General features: G+C 36.5%; 2 protein-coding genes across 2 annotated transcripts in view; both read right to left on the reverse strand.

Annotated features, from left to right (window-relative positions):
• Positions 1-8,460, reverse strand: part of LOC140171883 (uncharacterized) — a 32,032-nt gene extending 23,572 nt beyond the window's left edge. The window contains exon 1 of the mRNA XM_072195225.1: positions 8,268-8,460. The gene's annotated coding sequence lies outside the window, so the exon portion shown is untranslated. The remainder of the gene's footprint in view (positions 1-8,267) is intronic.
• LOC140171884 (uncharacterized) lies at positions 353-3,419 on the reverse strand. Its single transcript, XM_072195226.1, has 2 exons — positions 3,347-3,419; positions 353-1,611 (listed from the first exon to the last, which is right to left on the reverse strand). Exon 2 carries the CDS (start codon positions 1,587-1,589, stop codon positions 804-806), a length of 786 nt encoding a protein of 261 aa, XP_072051327.1. The 5' UTR covers positions 1,590-1,611; positions 3,347-3,419; the 3' UTR covers positions 353-803.
• Positions 8,461-20,778: the final 12,318 nt, after the last annotated feature.

Raw genomic sequence — 20,778 nt, forward strand, 5'->3', positions numbered from 1 at the left:
ACGTGTTATCACCAGAGTTTCAACTGCCACTTTACTTTTCAAATCCCATTGAATTCTGTGCAAAAGACGTTGTTTAAGAATTGTGCGTGTGTCATTATTAGTTGGTCGATTTCAGATCTGAAGTGATGTATGCATGAAGGATAATTCACACCTTCTGTAGGTAACATAAAATGTGAAATCGACCAGCATTGTGAATGCGTTTTTATTGTAAATATATCAGTCCAAATTCAAATTTAACCATGGCCGTCAATGCAAATGTGCGAGCAGTCATGTCATGTTCACTCACACAGCTGTGCTAACCGCAAGTCAACACAGTGGCGTGGTGGGAAGTGCTTAAATCATCCTCTGTACGCAATCAATATATACGTCTGTCATTGTTTAACGTTTGCCCTGATTGTTTCTCACTATCTAAGAGTGTATGAAATAAATGCAAATATTCGCTCTCAATTTAATGAAACATATTTGAAACATGTGGAGCTAACTACTAAAATTGCACCAGTGACTAGATCTGCAGCTAAAATTAATGCTTATATACTCTAATCAGCTCGTAATGGTAATAGGCGGGACTCATAACATCGTGGATTGATATAGAATGGCGTACACACAATCAGGCGCAGCACCGCGCAAACTTCACTTTGAGTATTGCATGACTGACGCGCGCTTTCGTGAATTTACGCGGGTGTAAGTTAGGACTTAATTGACTTGCGCAGTAACAAAAACAGAATAATTCTCGCCTATTACGACCTGATCATAGTATAGATGCAATTTCTAATTTCTATTCTTGAAATGTTCCAACAATGTTGTTATAGTTCTTTATGTATTATTGGAAAGTCATCCTTGCATTCGGTGTCGTTAAATTTAGAGCGTTTATTACATGCAAACTTGCATACGTTTTTTCCTGTTGGAGCACCATCTACATCTACTGGGGTTCCTCTGAAACACCCTAATATATACGGCCATTCATCGGTCATATAATACCTATATTGTCCATCAACCATTTTTCCATGACAGGGATCCAAGTCCGCATTGGTTATCTCGCCCAGGCCAGGCCCATAGATAGGGAATCCATCGGCAGCCACGCCATAGATTGAATACGGATCATGTCCTTGATATCCAGAGGTAAAAGTACTGCATCTATTAGGAAGTTGCGCGTAGAAATATACACCATCTTTACCTGTGCGACCTTGGCATGACTTCGCCTTGAGTCCAACATTCACATTCTTACTGTTTTTGTCAAAAGGACTGAAAATTGGGACACCGTTGATTGCGAATCCAACGATGGAGCTTGCGGGTAAGCATGTTGGCTTGTCATTAAGTGTAGGATTCTGTGGAAACTTCATTCTGAACTTTTGTTCCTTGATTCGATCATGTGCATCTATCGCGTGATCGGGAATGCCGTTACTTTTAAGAGTGTGGGTACCGTCGGAACCTTTGATACTGACCGCAACACGCCCATGAACATCGGATCCTCGAATAACGTTGATTTCGTGAGATTCAAACATCCCAGCTTCTTTATTAGTCAAGGCGAAATTAAGACTTACGCAGGATAACAAACATAACATCACATAGGTTGAAGATGACGCCATCATTCGTTAGCTTCTTGATGAATACCTGTCAATGATAGAATAAAGATGAACGGTCGTCAAATGCGTGCCACATCACGGACCCGGACACAGAGCCTGGAATGCCACATTGAGGTTGGGAGAAGCTTCGGGAAAGTGGGTGGTAGGTTTAAGCAGACATGAGAGAGGTAGCTAGGTAGGAAAGTTGTGCCCAATCCAGGTTCTGTAGTCAGAGGTATGTCTTGGTAGATAGAAGTGGTTTGGTGTTAGTGTTCTATCCATCCCATGAATATTTCCGTGAAAAGTCCGATTGTAAACACGTAGTATGATTGATTTTTCCATTTTTGGTAATGGTAGTCCTTGGTCATGTTGTTGAAGGATTGATGTACCGTATAGTACAACGCTCAAGATCCATTTGGTTTTAGCACGCAAAGTTTACTTTTAATTAATGCAAGTCTAGAGTTAACGCCATTGGTGAATACATCATTAGTCATGGTTACAAGGTGTTAGAAGGTTGCATTTGTTCACCCAATGAAAACGGATTGTACTGCTACAGTGTATATTTTATTGGCTCTGTGCACGTCCAAATCTGTTTTGTCGACTGGAAGCGCCAATGAAGTTTGAACGCACATGCGCTATAAATTTGTATGCGTCATTTATAAAATTACCACAAGAGAATCAGGTTTTGAAACAATAACAGCTCGGCCCGAATTTGTCTAGGATGGGATGATTTTAGGAATTATTTGGGTTTCCTGATAGTGTATGCCGGGTGATCTACGACAAAAAAATCTTACTGGTCGGACTATTCGATCCTGTAATATACCCAACTGTTATCCAAATGCAAAAGAATTAATCTACCAGTTATGTTTACCCCTGTATATCCTAAACAAAGATAAATATCGTAAAATTAAAACCAGCAGGCAATGTAATTTATGTATTCTTTAGTTCTTATTTAATACCTCATTTGTTGAAATCGGATGAGAATTAAATAAACGAAATTAACAGTTACATTAAAGACCCATTCAGTGATTTGCTCATCCGGACGATCGTAAAAATCATCAAAATTCAGATTTTTGTACCATTGTCATTGTCATAGATGTGCTAACATAGCATGCGAGTGGTTCAGCCGAAAGCCGTGTATTTAAGACAAAATAATACATTTTACACGAATCTGTAATTTAGATACTGACAGTATCTAAATTAGCTAAATGTATTTGAATGGGGCTTCAACTTCGTTAGTAGTGCTGTGTTCTTCGTTTTTTGCCAAATTTGTCATTTCAAAAATACCAAATGACCTTTTGAATGACTTATCCTTCACTTTTAAGCAATTTATAAATTTTTTAAATTTTTTTACACTTACGCTGGGATCACTGAATGGGACTTTAATTTCTAATATTCTAATCAATAGAAAGCACGGCTCGTTCTCTAACCGAGACCACTTTAGGCGTGTTTCTATTGGGACCGTTTACCGGTAAAAAGACGGTAAAGGGATTATTTCTGCTCAATAGAAACTGACCTTCCCCGCTATTTACCGGTAAACAGGGGCGAGTTTTTACCGGTAACGTTTTGCAACTTGAACTTGATTTGCATCTTCCTTGGGAATTTGGATCACTGTGTCTTTATTTCTTAACCGATATCAACAAATGAGGTCTTAAATCCGAGCTAAAAGATGCAGATATTGGCTGCTGATACTAAGATACTAATTATGACATATCTGTCTTTGTTTATGATATACAGTGATGAAAATAACTGCAATTTTGTTGGGAATTCTGAAGTTACAATACCTTAGCAGTCAGTGTACCACGAGTAACACATACCACTAGCATAAACTGCTGTCAAACATCTTTGATAAGGTCATATTGTGGCAATGATGGTATTGTGTTCGACTAACAAAGCATGATTATGACAATTGTTAAATTATTTAAAGAGTCTGTTCATTGCATTGAATAATAGTTCAAGGATAAAGCAGGAAAAATCCCGAACCTTTCCCGATGTATTGCCATTCACTAAAAATAACATTTTGCAGAGTGGAAGTAAACACGCACATTTGTGTGACCCGGACTCTGAATAAGAATAAATTGAATGACTAAATAACAATAATTCTGCCTCATGTTAAATAAGAATATATAGTACTCAATATACGTTGGTAAACATACCTTTTCCTAAAATACTGAGTTAGATTTAGTTTATAAATCTGCACATCTATTTTGCTTGATTTGTGTCATATATAGATTTAGTTTATAAATCTGCACATCTATTTTGCTTGATTTGTGTCATATAAAAAGTTTGATGTGGGGATCGTTAGGTGTCATTAATACCAGAACCCAGCTCCTTTATACCCGGGGTAGAAAGCCCGGGTAGAAAGATGACCATAGTAGCCAGAATTTCCCAAATTTGCATGGGCGCCCTCACATTATGACGTCATACCGACATTATGTGGGGAATGTTTGTACTGATTTTGGATAGGAGACCCATAGCTCTACATTAGTACCAAATATAATGGTATATGACGTTTATATGATTGTAAATTAAGGGAGGTCGCAACAACCCCCCTCTTCGTTGTTCGTGTTACAAAATATGGCTCAGTAGTAGGGTTAATGAACATTTGCGAATAATCCCTTAATAAGCAAACACCCTCACACCCATCCATCCCAAACACACCATGAATAATATGTCTTTTGTATTAAAATACATAACATTAAAAAAAAATGTCTACTTGGGCCAAGTTACATACGTTTTATTTTGTTTTGTACATATAGGTAACACGCAATTCCTTATTATATTTTGACAAGATCATTGACTGAAGGTTAAAATGCATAGACTATGTCAATAGGACCAATGTACACTACATTGGTCTCGAAAACTCCACTTTGTTTTTAAAGGCATTCACGTATGTCATATGAACGTTGTCATGCTTGTCCCTGAAGAAAGTCAACACAGTTACTGAACATATTGAATGTAATAGTCATATTTTCGGGTCAAATATGCGTTTCACTGTAAATTATGAAACCAAGCCTCCGCATTTTAACGATAATGTAAACAAAATATCTACAAAACAACAGGTATCTGCGTATCATTTCACCCATTGCATGGTTCCGCCATATTGGGTAGAATTGGCCGCAGACATTAAATGGAGAATTATATATCTTAACACAATGTTATATGACTGGTTCAATTCCCGTTTATTTATACTGCCAGTTCGAGACTCCATTATAACCTGCCGCTGAAATACATTTTTAAGCAGTTAAGGAAACCCTACCACCGTTATGCTCATTCAATAATTGCTTTGGATAAGAACGACTTCTCCACTGACACACATGTATAACCGGTTAACCGCCCCACACACGCCACCCCACCCCACCCCGACCATGATCATCTCTCTCCCCACACACTCTAAACATGAAGTTGTCCGCTCTGCTCTAGAGAGGAAAGTTACTGAAAATGGTATAGGATTTATTCCCGGATTTATTCAGGAAACGAATCCCAGGAAATGAATGTTGATTCACACATTTTTGTATGAAAACAGAAAGTACTTCTTTGTGTTACTTGATACTTTTAATTTAAATTTATTTTGTTTTGTTATTTATTGTCCTATTGTATACTGAGTAATTAGGTTTAAAGTTTGATACAGGACTGAGATTAAAAGGCATTTGAAACAGTGACCACTTTAATCTGAATATTCTATGTATATTTAAGAAATAAAGGGTAATGCATTATCCTTTATACCCAAATAATGTGTCCGAGGCAGTAAAAATGTAAATAAGGGGTGAGACGCAGCAGAACCCATTATTTAAACGTTTTAATGTCTAAATAAAGGGTTCGGCTGCAACTCACCCCTTTATTTACGTTTTTACTGCCTCGGACACATTATTTGGATGTAAAGGATACTGCATTACCCTTTATTTCTTATATAATATACATGTAGGCTATACTGTACATATTACTCTTAATATTATACACATACAACAGAAAAGGTAGTGTTGATAAATAACTACATGCAATACACCATCTGCTGAACCGTAAATTATTTCATGTTTTTTTTCTGTTTCAAATGATGCTTTGCACAAAAATGTAGGTTTTTCTCAAAAATTTAATATTTTCCCCTCTTGTATGAATTAACGTATGTGTGTAACTAAAATTTGAACTATTTTCATTAATTATGTATGATGATTATATCCGCGCCCGTCATGCGTAAACTTCATTCATTAATTAAAATAGTAATATTGGTTGCTATCGTCAGCTGGTATTAATTGATCTGACTCGACAGTCTCATTCAACAGGCCGCAGTTCCCTATATGTATGGAATAAACCGGTGTGGTGTCATTAGTATCGAAACTCGCACATTATATAGCATTGAGGCCACTTGTGAATATTACACAGATGGATATAAAGGTTATTGAACGTAGACCGTGGGTATGATGATGTTGCTTTGGCTTCTAATATAAATCAATGGTGATACACGTGTTTGGATGGTAACAGCATGTTATAGATAGATGCATCTCCGCCCTATTTTGTTCATCATGTACATTATGTATTCGTCAATATTGTTCCCCACCCTGACACACCCAATGTCTTTGTTTAAAAATGTTGATTTCTATGATTGATTTCTCGTAATTTTTTTAAAATTCCATATGGAATTAGAGAGTTATTTGTATTGTTAATAACCATATCATTGTATTTAATTGTTAACTTGGTTAAGAAATTCATATCAGCCATGTCAACTAGACATACCTTGTTGTAGCAACCAACTTTGCGACCGTAACGGTAATATACGGTCTTCAACAGTGCTGTGATGTTTATAAGTCTTGACTTTATAATCACAAACCAGCTGAAGACTGTAGGTTACGGTCGCAATGTTGGTTGCTCCAACAAGATAAAGTCTGGTTGACAAGATCAAATTACTTTATTAATCAGATTTAGTATTGAGAGTAAGAATACACAATTTGCTTTGATACCGATCTATGAATATATTCCAAATGAATGGCTAAACACTTTAATTTTCACGGTGGCAAATTACAGGTTTCAGTTTGCACTTATATTATGAATAAAAGGACAAAACTTTTGTAAGAAACGATTTGAATAGCGATATACAGAAATCTGTATCGCATAATCTGGTTCCAACTTGGAATTAACCATACACAATTGAGGAACTTGGTGAAACAATAACTTCTAGTTTCACTTTAATAAGAATGGTTTTAAGGTGGGTAGAATTTAGGTTGGTGCACTTAAATGGTTTGAATCATGGTAATGATTGTAATAATAACTGTTATTAGGGTTGGGGTAGGAGATGACAGGGTAAGTGTAAGTGTAAGGATAAAAGCGTGTATGTGCAACACTGGAAACTGCATAATAACATAAACATAAAAAGGAGCTGAAAGGGATATGCATAACTGTCTACTGTTGTACCAAAGATTGATTGTTCTGTCAACTTCCTTATTCTCCAACGTGGAATAAGGATATGTAGAAAACAGATGTAGAAAACAATTATTGTGCTGTACTTCAACTTCCTTATTCTTTTGTTCAAACGTGGAATAAGGAAATAGACAACAAAATCACTTTTTGCAAAATAGATGTACCATGACAAGGCATTCTATGAAGACAATCTTTACTTAAGGGGGTACTACACCCCTGTGGTAAATTTGTGACTATTTTTTGCATTTTTCTCAAAAAATAATAACATACTGGTAACAAAAGTTGTGTATATTATTGGGGCAAGGAACCCAATTACTACACTGAAAGTTCAGTGACTCAAGACAAGCGGTTCAGTATATATGATAGGAATTGAAGTACATCCTAGCGGTACCTTATTTCTGATCATAAATAACGAACCGCTTGTCTTGGGTCACTGAAATTCCAGTGTAGTAATTGGATTCCTTGCCCCTATAATATACATAACTTTTGTTACTACTGTGTTATTAGTTTTTGAGAACTTAAAAACGCAAAAATAGACACAAATTTATCGAGGGGTGTAGGACCCCATAACAAAGGCACTATCCAAGATTCCAGCAAAAACACAAGTGATGGATAAATCAATATTTTTCGTATATATATATCATTTATAGTCCTACCAAATTTGAGGAACTTTCATGAGGAATTATAAAAAAAAATATCAAGCAGCACTTTGAAAGTTTGCAAGTAGTTTCGTATTAAATCCTGATCTATGACTCGTACTGCCGAAGTAATAAGATTACGAGTAAAGAGAGATTAAAAAATAAGTTTTTGCCAGAATTAGTAGGTCATTTGAAAGTTGAGCAAGTGCTTTATCAGTGCGATTGGGTAGCATGGGTTGATTGGGAGAGGCAAGCAGGAATACAAGACACAAGGGAAGATTTGGAAACTAGGAGATGAAGAATACGTTGTACTTGGAATCCAGGCCTGGATCATCCAATACAAGCACACTACACACTGTGTGTCATAACATTTTCAGAGAGTAACAACATAATAATATTGACAAAATAAGTAAAAGCTAACTCGGAAATGTACCACATAATAAGGCTACCAATGATGGTACCAATAACGAGAAAGCACCTAAATCTAGAATAAGGATTTGTTTTTCTTATTTCTAATATCGCTGGGTTTCGGATGCTTCATGTGATGAGCAAAATAAACTTAAGCAAAAGTCAAAAAGAGAAAAGCAATACAATAATGACAATAATACTAAATGGAATAAAAATTAATTTTAGAAAAGAAAGAAACTCAACTCACCAGTAAAAGGAAGTAAAAAGTTGTCACCAGTTCTGTGGATGCTGCTTCATTGACAATGAAAAGTATTGTGATGCATTTCCAATATATTACCATTAACACATATGTTGAGTTGCAATTCACAGGACACCACCAGGTCAGGTTAATGGTTTTGTCTGCCAACGTGAGTCATTGGTATAATAACAGGTAGCTGGAGACAAATTGCTGTGCATTCACCCAATCAATTTTCTGCTTCAAATTTGTGTACGCCCCGAGGTATCTAATTTTGAGCTATCCCACAATACATCACGATTACACAATTATGTACAACCTATTATATTTATAATTGTATATAATTATGTTATTATCCGTGATTTTGCTCTTGGTGTTTAGATTATGTATTAGATTATAATTGCACAACTTGAAACAATAGGATTGCTTGGATTTGCTCTTTATTTAGATTAATGCCCATCTTTTAATATTGAAACAGTAGAGACTTGCATTTTAATATATTTTTTTAAATAGCTTAGATGTTTGATAGTCGTGTGTCTTTTAATTAGTATCTTGCACAGGCCGTACGCAGGATTTGTTTTTTGGGGGGGGTGCTGATTTTGAAAAAGTAGACTTTATTTCCAAGGGGGGATTTTGTGAATGGTGGACTTTCTTCCCAAAATTTGTACCTTCTTGACCAAAAAAGCGTAAAAAACATGATTTAAAAAAAATAATTTTGGGACTTTTTGTATACTTTTGCTAATTTGCGTACGGGCTTGATCTTGAACAATGAAAAAATTATAGTTATTCCGAGCAATGCTTTGTGGGAAGGTATAAATCAACCTTTGTAATTCACCTGTTGCATACACGCATAGAGGTCAACGTTAACGTGCACAGGCTATGGTTTTCTCTCATTCATTTCATTTCTATTGTTACTATTGTTACCATTATTAATCAAGCTGAACACATTGTAGTTTATTTGCAAGGTTATTGGAATCAAGGTTTTTTTAAAACGGATCCATTAATCGCGCACAATATATTTTCATATTTGGATAATAATTAGCATAATACCAACCTTGATATCACAATACTGAATCAATGAAACGTCGTGTGATCAACAATAATATTTATTGTGTAAACTGATATTTTGGTAAAAAATATTTGTCATTGAGGCAGTGTTAGGGGGGGGGGCGGACACATCGTACATTTTTGATGTTGGGTCTTTGGGAGCTGACGGCGTACCGGTAAAAGGGGGTCTTTTGGAGCTGCAAATAAGTCAAAATGTGAGGAATGAGCAATTAAAGGATATTTTAGAGCTGAAATTATCAAAATTAAGGGTCTTTCGGAGCTCTATTTTGGTAAAATTTAAGGGTTCTTTCGGAGCTGTGAAAAGGGGGTCATTAGCTGTCATTCCGGGGAGCATACCCGGGGGAACATTTGTGTTAAGTGCCCCCTGGGTATTACCTATTTTGTCTACTTAAAATACTAGTTACACGTGTACTTGACCCTGCTTACTCAAGGATAGGTAGATACAATTGTATTTTATAGTGGATACAGGAAAGCTAGAACCCGGGGATTGTTATTTTTAAATCAGAATGACGCTGTCAAAAGGTATTTCCCAGTGCATTGCTTTGCGTATTATACCTATAGCTACCTATCATGCCTATGCAGGTAAACCAAAGTGGCAATAGAGGATAAGGGACCGTTCACAAACACTTGTAAGGGGGGGGGCTGATGCAAAAGGGGGCCCTGAAATTTTTGACCCTCTTAAGGGGGGCCCTGAAAAAATGACCACAAATTTTCCTGGAAAAATTGAGTTCATATGCTTTTCTATGGGGTTGACCTATAATTTTCATGTCACAAAGGGGGCCCTAACATTTTTGAGGTCTGTAAAGGGGGGGGGGGTGAATTTTTTTTGCATCAGGCCCCCAATACAAGTGTTTGTGAACGGTCCCTAATAACTTACTACTTTACCATTTACATTAAAAGGAAATGTGTTTCAAAATTCAAGGTAACAATGTAAACAGCAACGCATTGAACACATTGTGTGGATCGACTGCCACAGAAAGCTATTTTATTTAATTTGTACTGACAAAAAATGTTGATCTTGAGTTTTGATACAACTACAGGGTGTATCAAAATGATTGGTACCGACGACTTCTCATTTGTGCAGAATTTTTAAAAACTATTTTTGCACCAGTTTGGGGTTAATTGTTTTAATATTTGAAATTATAGTAGTTTTATCTTTTCTAAGAATATTAGATCTTTACGATAGCACATTCCGTTCAGAAGTTACATGATTCTAAGTAGGTATTTTTACACTGTTCATCACAACGCTGGATCAGTAGCGCACCATTTTCAAAGCTCTATGTTACTACAAATACCTTTTACATGTTTTAAGTGAGAATGGTATGTTGAAAATCTTTTTTATTTAATTTTTTCCTTGCCTATTTCTTCATTCATAATGCATATAAATGTTCTAATAAATATTTGGTTGAGAGTAATGCCTTTTAGGACGGTAATTTAAATTGTAGTATAAGATGCATTGAGATTACTAAGTAGATGGTGTGGCAGAATGGTTATAGACTGTAGACAGTGTTAGGTTAGACCTGGTAAGAGTTATTGGAATGGCTCCACAGTATTCCACACTTCAGCGTGGTTCCATCGTGAAGAATTATTGGTTGACATGAAGCTATGGAGAAGTACAGAGAAGACTTAGAAGACAGTTTCCGAGAGCAAGGATTATCCCATGCAAACATGCTATAACTTACAATGTTTCAAAATGTGATATGGGCAGTTACAGAATGGATCCATCCCAGGTGTTCATTCAAGATGGGGCTTCACCTCACACTACCATTGCCGTAAGGCGGAGACTTCAGAACTATCTTTCTAATAGTACATGTAAAGCAATTTTATGTTATGTAGACTGAAATGAGATATTGATTGAGAGCATGTATGCAATAAATAGTTCAAGCAGTGAACCTATTCATATATCTTTTGTGTTGCGCAAGTAAAACTATATGATTACGACGATCTTCGTTTAAATGACAATAGCTTCCAGATGCATCAACCTATTATCTTCAGGTTATTAGATCAATAAGTTAACATAGGCCCTATGCCTCTTTCTATTTATAGTACAAAAACTATATTAATTAGCAATTTTATATTTTTGATATATTTTTGAAAATGTCACATATCCCGCATAATCCCGGTACCAATCATTTTGATACACCCTGTATAAAAATAAGTTTTTACAGTATTTGGTATTATTAACTTGAGCCCCGCAAATGGAGCAAACCGAAAAAGACTGATAATGTAGTATTTATTGAATTTGATATTTGCTCCTACTATACGAGACGTTGTCACCACTTTTATTTTTAAACATGCATGTCACTGAAGGATATATACTGAGTAGCGTATAATAATTATTCTTACCTTCAGCCTCAAATGGTATCTATATAAATATTCTTTTTTTTTTTGTGGCAAAAATCAGAATTAAAAAAAATCAAGGACGCCCATTCACCTCTACAATATCTCAGATTTGAGCGCAATGGCGCATGCAACTTCAATGGGAAATTTTACAATAGCATATTGCGATGAAGTTGTGGAAGGGTGAAAATTTTGGCAAGTTGGATTTTTTACGTAAATACAAATTTAAGGTCAAACTTGGTTTTATTTTGAATCACAAGTGAAACTGCACGAGTCACTCATTTCATGAATGGAAAACACAAACTCCTGAGTCATTGTTTTTAAACTTAAAAGTTTGTGGTAAATTTTGTTGTTTTTGAGCGCAATGATCTTTGTGCTTTATATTAAGTCTTTTTCGGCTGATAACGTTCCAAATTATTTTTCCAAAATGTTTGACCCCCCAAAATAATATTTTTAACGTTTTCATAACCGACAGTTATATCATATAATCCGATTTTTAAATGTTATTAAAATGTTTTGTCAAAAAAAGAAAATTATAAATTAACCTGAACACGTTCTACAATTGTTTGTATTTGCTGGGCAAGCATTATAAGGAAACAGATAACATTATTATAGGAAATATGTGGCAGGAACGATTTGTAAGCAATTTAGATCTATGACATCACGATTGACGATACACGATGCCATAATTGATTTTTAATAAATAAAAAATCTGTTATTTAATCACGATGAACTCAAAATTACACATGTTTATCACAAGTAAAGTAGGTTACAAAAAAGGTTTATATAATGTAAAGTATATACAAATGTTATCGAATGCAATATATCTAATATCTAATATGGAAAATCTATGAACAAATCAATACAAATCGCTTTTTAATGTATAAATAAAATGTAATAACTAGAGTATGCACGATGGAGAAGCATAGATGGATGGTGAAAGGGCATGACGAACAAATTTTGGTGACGACCCTTTATATACTTCCGGGGAGAAGTAATTCATTGGCGGAGCACCAGCGCAGTCACCTTCGGAGCCTTATTTCATCCTTATATAGATGAGCACTCCATTATAATGCCTCTTTGAAGGTGTCTTGGGAAGTATTTCTTGAACTGCATATCTCCTTGTCTTGGGTAGACATCAAACAATTATCTGAGGTCTCTGGACTTAGGACCAGACTCTGGTGGGTTAAACCGGTTTGAAGGGATCCCAACCGTCTCGCTTCCCTCAGAGATAGATTTAATTAAATCATCATCAGAGATTGGGCACTTAAGAAAATCAAATGTGTAAAAAAAAACCCAAAACAAAACAACAACAACAACAACAACAAAAAAACCATGCAGATAAATTTTTGGTAAGGGAATGTGTTTGGCATGTTTGGGGGAAGGGTATGTTTATACACCCGCTCGCTGTACTCTGTTACATTTTGTAAGTATTATATAATTAACATAATTCATTCATCATTTATTTGCCTATCAAATAAATACATAATTACATACATAAAAATCAGACAATATTAAATTAGCAAAATACATCAAAAATTAGTAACATAACCTAATTACAACAATTGAATACATGAATACAAAAGCCACCTAAGTCCATGCGAAGTTATTTTGAGAGAAAAACCCATGTATCATTTTAATTCCTTCAGTTAGATTTACCTGGTCAATATGGTAAGTTTTACTTGCAAATGAGTGGATTAACCTGTATTAGGTATGACGATTAGCATTTCAGGGACTTCGTGGGGTTCATTTTAAATTTTGGACTTTTTGAATCATATACAAAGACAACAATGTTAGAATGAGATTACCACTAGTAAGATAATACAAAATAAAGCACACACAGGTATGTATAATGTTGATAAGCATTCTGCCATGTAATATAAACCACACACTTTCCTTTATTAAACCCATTTTTTGTTCAAAAGTCATTCTCTAGCAATGAATGTGTTACAAGTGGACTTTTATACATACTGGATTTCAATCAATGTGTTACAAGACTCAAATCATGGAATTGGGTGATTCTTTCATACATGCTATTTTTCACATGCCCAATAGACACAGAGAATGAATTTGAGTTGTTCTTTCATGCATATGACAGGCCTATGTATAGCAACAATTTCCCATGCTTAACTCAATTTGGCCAAAGTATGGACTTAGGTGGCTTTTGTATTAATATATTCAATTAATAAGACATGTTATGGAGGAGAAGGCTGGAAGGCCAAATACGTAGGCCTGTAAAAAGCCTTCCCCTATAGGAGTAAAAAAAAAGCCAGAATAATTATTGACAACAATTTGACATTATGTTTTACTCGTATGAGTCACTATTATATTCCACATCTTCAAATGTATACAATTAGACGCAAAAAGTAAATATAACACAATGGGACTTTTTGCTATAGTTCTCACTATAGAGTCATTCCTGAACTTTAAACAAGATAATGGGAACTATTACTCAGCAATCAGCATATTACCCAAGTTTATGGCTACATTATAATTAACTCAGTCGAGTAAAACCTGTCAAGTAAACCTTAACCTACTGACTCATCTAGGCAAAGAATGACATAATTTGACAGTGGCTTTCAAATTCTTTCAACCATGACAATGGGAAACCTCTTTGTTTCATTCAATATACAAATACAGAAAGTTGTTAATAATACAAACCTCTGTTATGATTGCCAGTCTCATCATTTGTTATGTTAGTAACTTTGTAAATTCCCATCAGTGGTGGCTAATTGCACAATGTGGCCAAACATCATATATTGCAATTAGAAACTTATTTGTTACTTTTGTAAAAAATATGACAATGAATGCAAAGTATGAACCCCGTTGCAAATATTTTTGAATGACCCTCGTATTTCTATGACAAAGGCAATACAGAGCTATAATTTGGCTACTATGTCCAGAATAAAAAAACCCACATAATACAGGGTGTCCCTGAAAGAAGGGTATCGTCGGAAACTTACTTGTTTGAGTATTTTACCGCCACAACTAAACATAACTAAATAATTTGTGTGGTTGAGGAATATATAAACCATATCATATAATTTTTGTTTTTTTACAATTGACCTTCTTGAAATATAAGAAATTTACGAAACTTCTTCATTTGTTAAACCTTTCAACGGATTCTAATATCAATCGATGATCTGTATTAATTTCTTGGAGTGATAATCACTGCACATCATCAGCACACGAGGCGTCTATTGTCGTTGATAGAAATTTGACTCCGTGGAACGGACTGAAAATTAGGTAGTTTCGTAAAATTCTTTTATTTTATCAACGGAGCGGTCAATTGTCAAATTTCAAAATTTTTCAAAAAGTATGTGATAGCTCATATATTCCTCAACCACATCGGTTATTCAGTTATGTTTGGTTTATGCGTTAAAATGCCTAAAAAATCAGTTCCCGGCGATACAGTTCTTTCAGGGACACCCTGTATGTTATTGCATAAACACAAATATAAATGGCTACCACATCCTTTAAAATGTTCACTAGAAGGTATGCAAAACACGATTATAAAACGAAGTTTGGTGTTGTAGCTGTAGTTCCTCCTACTTAAAATCAGATAAAATTGTAGATATATTTAACATTATTTGTACTCCATAATCACTTTGGATATGTTTGCAAGCAAATTCAAAAAGATATCTATTGACAATCCTGATGAACTTTTTTACGGAATGACCAAGTATATAAACCCATCCCCAAAAGAAAGTATCCAGTTTAATTTTGGTCTATAAGTCAAGACCTACCAAAAGTATGTTACAGATATATTTATTCCGCACAGTTTGATACCTCATTTGTTACAGATAAATATTTATTCCACACAGTTTGATACCTCAAATCGATGCAGAATTGGTGACACAATGACCTTTTGAATGCAATCACCTCAATTTTTAAATTAAAAGTTGCAGTAATTAAGCAATAATCAATACATGAAATTAAAGCATGAGGGACTAAAATTCCTATCACCAGATGCCTTCCAGAGGATGATTTAAGGAAGCCCCATCATGCACTGCAAACGTGTTATCACCAGAGTTTCAACTGCCACTTTACTTTTCAAATCCCATTGAATTCTGTGCAAAAGATGTTGTTTAAGAATTGTGCGTGTGTCATTATTACTTGGTCGATTTCAGATCTAAAGTGATGTATGCATGAAGGATAATTCACACCTTCTGTAGGTAACATAAAATGTGAAATCGACTAGCATTGTGATCAGTCCAAATTCAAATTTAACCATGGCCGTCAATGCAATGTACCAGCAGTGGTGTCATGTTCACTCACGCAGCTGTGCTAACCGCAAGTCAGCACAGTGGTGTGGTGGGAAGTGCTTAAATCATCCTCTGGATGCCTTCCAAGTCATACTGTTTAGGCAGTTAAGAGTAACAAGGAAGCTGGCAAGGAAGGTGATCAAAAAGTGGAGAGACAGACGGCAACATGGTGCTTACCTGATCTTCCCAGAGTGAAGGGTAAAACATTCAGGAAGGAGTAAAAGAGTATCTGTATTCAATAAAACACATGAAGTGACGTCAAACAGTCTTAGTCCGTTTCTGTTATTGTGTACCTTTATGAAAAATCTTGAGAAGCAGGAAAACAACATCAATAGGAATTACTGCAACTTTAAAATCCTGGGTAGGTACATTCAAAAGGTCACTGTGTCATCAATTCTGCATCGATTTGGACAAAATGAGGTATCAAAAAAGTTCATCATGATTGTATAGTGTATAGTCCCCGGGTATACATGTAGACGTTGGGTTTCCCCCTTTTATTCAAGATTTTCGCATGGAACCCCCAAGTTAATTATTTTAAGAAAATGGAAGATTAGATTACCATAACGAAACGAACCAGTAATCTTTTTCGGGGTTCTATGTAATTTTTACATAGATTTTTAATCATCTTTTCAGCGTTCATTTTCACTAAATTAAAAAAGTATTTTGGCCTATATGAAATTGAAATAAAATTATCTGCCTCCTAAACGACATCAACTTTAGCAGGTGCAGTTAATATTCATATATTCTTTTATAAATAAGATGCTTCGGCTATTTCAAAAAGGTAATGAGGCTTCCTTTGAATGTGCAATAAATTAGCATTAAAATCAATTTTTTTAACGCATTTTAAAAACACTTGGCCAATGACGAATGCTGCTGTGGACGGGTCCATAGTTTTGAGGGCATAGCTCATTCAATGACTGCACTTTCATGAGGTATATAAATGCTACTAACCAACTGTCAATAATTATGTGAATGTAAGAAACGTTTTAACGCAAAGCTTTTGGTGTCATGCTAGTAACCAGTCGACCCATCATCATAGAAAGTGATCGTAATAAACTTTCAGCACAGCTTATTTCCCCCCAGAACTACATGAAATAGAATTCGAAATACGCCATTAAACTATGTTTATTTACACTTGAACTTCCTATTGTTTCCGCCTTTTTCCCCATCAGAGGAAACGGTGATTTCCATGTTACCATGTTCACCCCCATATAAATTCCACCGGTCACTTGGTGCATTCCACCCAATCAGCCCAATGTTAAACTACCAATTATTGCGTGAACCCCATTTAATTTTTAAGTAAAAAAGTCTTAAATAAGATGAATCGCTGCATGTGAATTCAATTATTATTAGTGTAGGTATATAGACTATGTTAGTATTTCACGGTTTTTGAGTTCGCTGACTGTCACTGTTGTGTATTCTGTCGGTCCAGCTTCTAGTCTTGGGCCCAAGCTTCACGTGGCTCACGGTTTGTAATGAACGACAGAAACCGGCTGTGAAGGAGACTAGTCACTCCAGACTGGAGTGGCAACATCGTCAATTTCGGAAAAACAACACTCGACCATGGACTTTAATTGTCGGTTTGTCATTATATAAAACGATAAATCAAGTAAGTAACTTCCACTCTGAAAACTTAGAAACTTGTTTGAATCCACTGACTATTTGTGACGTGTCATGTCAAAAGGAGACACTTTTGGGCAGGTTATCAATTTTGAGGTTTTTACATATCTTAAATATAGAGATATGTTGCTCCACAAGGCCGTTTTCCCCAATGGAATCAGACATTCCTAAGCAAAGATATTGAGTTCGTAAATTATGGTATTATAAAATTTGGAAATTGAAATATCGGCCTTTAAAAATATTATTGACAATGTTGAGAGTAGGAATTACCGTGAAAATGTCTCAAAAAATACAAAATGCCAGTTATATTTTGGTCTGAAACTATCAGACAATATTTTTAACATTAATAACATCACAAATTGGCAACAAACCCAAGTTGTGAAAAAAATCACCCCGAGCAGATTTTTGGCTATTTCTCCATTTACGATCCTGCCCAAAAGTGTCTCCTTTTGACATGACACGTCACATTTGTGATCGAAATATCAACACCAATGACAGAAATCATCAAGAAAAAAATCGAACCAAGGACTTGCTTTCACTCAAATTTGAGTCTCATCATCAACAGGAAGTGACGTGGCACGAACCGACAGAATATTTCTAGTCTTATACAGTTTCAGAAGTGAAAGGCAGTTGTTCAAGTGTTTTATAAGATTATGCTATGATAGTGGACCTCACAGACTCTTCTGGGAACCCCGCACCTGACGTCTAATGGTTCAGAAACAGTATAGTATTACCAATGCATACAACTTGTCAAGCAGGTATCCTGCTAGGATGCTGAATGACCTGGATTTTGCTGATGATATTGCCCTGTTGGAATCTTCTATAGCCCGGGCCCGTCACAACTTACTAGGACTGCAACAGCAGCAGCAGATCTAGGCCTTGTCATCAGCGCACCTAAGACAGAATATATGACTGCAAACTGTAACACTCAGCCAGCACTTGAAGTCTATGGTAGTACCATCAACCATGTCACAGACTTCAAGTACTTGGGTTCCAAGATGGGCTCTAGTGTTGGAGACCTAAAAAGAAGAAAAGCACTAGCCTGGGCCGCTTTCTGGAAACTGGAACGCCTTTGGAGAAGCCCATCCCTGCCAATCGAAACAAAAATCAAGCTATTTGAGACAACTTGTGTCACTATCCTTCTGTACGGGCATGACGGGTGCGAGTCATGGGTAATCACCAAGGACATGGAAAACAAGATCAATGCCTTTGCAACATCTTGCTAGAGAGTCATGTTAAACATCAAGCGTGTGGATCGGATCCCAAATGAAACCATCTACAATCTGACCAACACCACTCCACTGGTTGCCAGAGTCAAGATTCATCAACTCAAATTTCTCGGCCATATACTGCGTCTTGAAGATGACGAGCCTGTGAAAGAATATGCCCTTTATATTCCACCACATGGGAGGAGGAAACCGGGACGGCCGCGGACACTGTACTTACAGTATGTACAGCACCTCCTGGCAAATACTGAAGGGATGCTGCAGCCAAACAAAATTGTTTCGCTTGCCCAAAATCGCAACAGTTAGAGAAAGCTTATAGTCGCCTGCTCCGCAGCCGACTGATGATGATGATGATGACAACTTGTTTACGCCCAGACAAAAATGATCCAAACCACTCCACTGACTCCACCTCAAGAAGGTTGACATGATTGACCTGTTGACGGTGTCAAACGCCTTCTGTAAATCAAGCATAACCATTCCGGTGTACATCTAGACAAAATATGAATCAAATTTCGGACTCACCAACGATTTTTTTTAACATTGCGACCTGTTCGCCGGGTCTTTCAGACTTGACTGGTGGTTTGGTCACTTGATGGTAATCGGCGAGGAAGTTGCTTCACGGTGGGGTCCCAGGCGTGCGATAGCAGGAAATGGAGACGTCCCTTCTTGTTGAGTGTTGGCTGTTCGGCTTTTTCCCGGATGGCTTCTTAATTCCCCTCTCAAACCCCCGGGGGGTTCACTCCTATTGTGGCCTGTACACCATCCGCGATAATCAACTTTTGAAAAGCACCCTAAACAAGGATTTAACCCGTGGTTAAAACGATACCCTAAGCGCCTGATTTAACACCCTAAACAGGGTGTTAAATCAAATCAAATTTCATACCCTAAATTTCATTTCCGCGTATTAGCAATTGCAGTTTTGCTACCTTTTTTTTCAATTTTTCATGTTTTTGACACCCTAATCACGATACGCGCGTATCGTGCCTACCTACGAAAATCTACCCTTTTTACGCGTTTTCATTATCGCGGATGGTGTACAGGCCACAATGGGAGTGACCCCCGGGCTCAAACCACCTCTCCTCAAATATGCTGCATGCAAGCACCAACACAACAGAGAGCAGACCAAGGACATGATCAACACTTTGAGCAAATTCATGGAGCTCATTCTCCTTCAAAATAACTTCGAACTGGCTGGCAACCACTATCTTCAAATCCATGGAACTGCGATGGGAACACGGATGGCACCCTCAGGAGCCTGCCTTTTTATGGGCCGCCTCGAGGAGGATTTCCTGAAGTACAGATCACTCTCCAGGTACCCATTGTGCAGGCTGACCATGACATCAAGGAATGGAATCGACTCCTTAGATTGCTCAGCTGTGAACTTGATACTGGGGTGTTTGGTGTTGCAATGGATGATGAAGTTTTCAAGTTCTTCTTGGCCATGCGTCCAGATGAGGAAAATATCATCAATATATCTCAGCCAGATCAGGGGTTTGTAAGCAGAAAGAGCAGTCGGTTACTGCACCGCTAAAAGCTGTCCTTTATCGAACTCTCCTATTTAATCAATTCCATTGCAGGGCTACTGGGAATGTGACTTCAACACCAAATAACTAATTCCGATAAATTAAAGATCAGAATATATTGAAATCTCACTTTCAAAAGTCTTTAAGCTTGATTATTTGGATGTATACACTCGAATTGTAATTCTTTGGTATTCTCTTTTAAAAATTAATTAAAATGGAATTTTAACTTTAATTTATAACCCAGTTCTAATAAAATAAAATGTGCATTGCATCTACTTCCGATTCCAGAAAAGCACATCACTAATATTTTTGGATTAAAACTTACAATTTACAATTTCAGTCGGCACTAACAAATTTCAGTTGGTGCATTCATAAGTTTGTAACCCCACCCCACCCCTCGTTCCGTAACCCCACCCCACCCCTAGTTCCGTAACCCCACCCCACCCCTCGTTCCGTAACCCCACCCCACCCCTCGTTCCGT

This window comes from Amphiura filiformis, chromosome 15 (genome assembly GCF_039555335.1).
Source record: "Amphiura filiformis chromosome 15, Afil_fr2py, whole genome shotgun sequence".
In the NCBI taxonomy this organism is placed as follows: Eukaryota; Metazoa; Echinodermata; class Ophiuroidea; order Amphilepidida; family Amphiuridae; genus Amphiura; species Amphiura filiformis.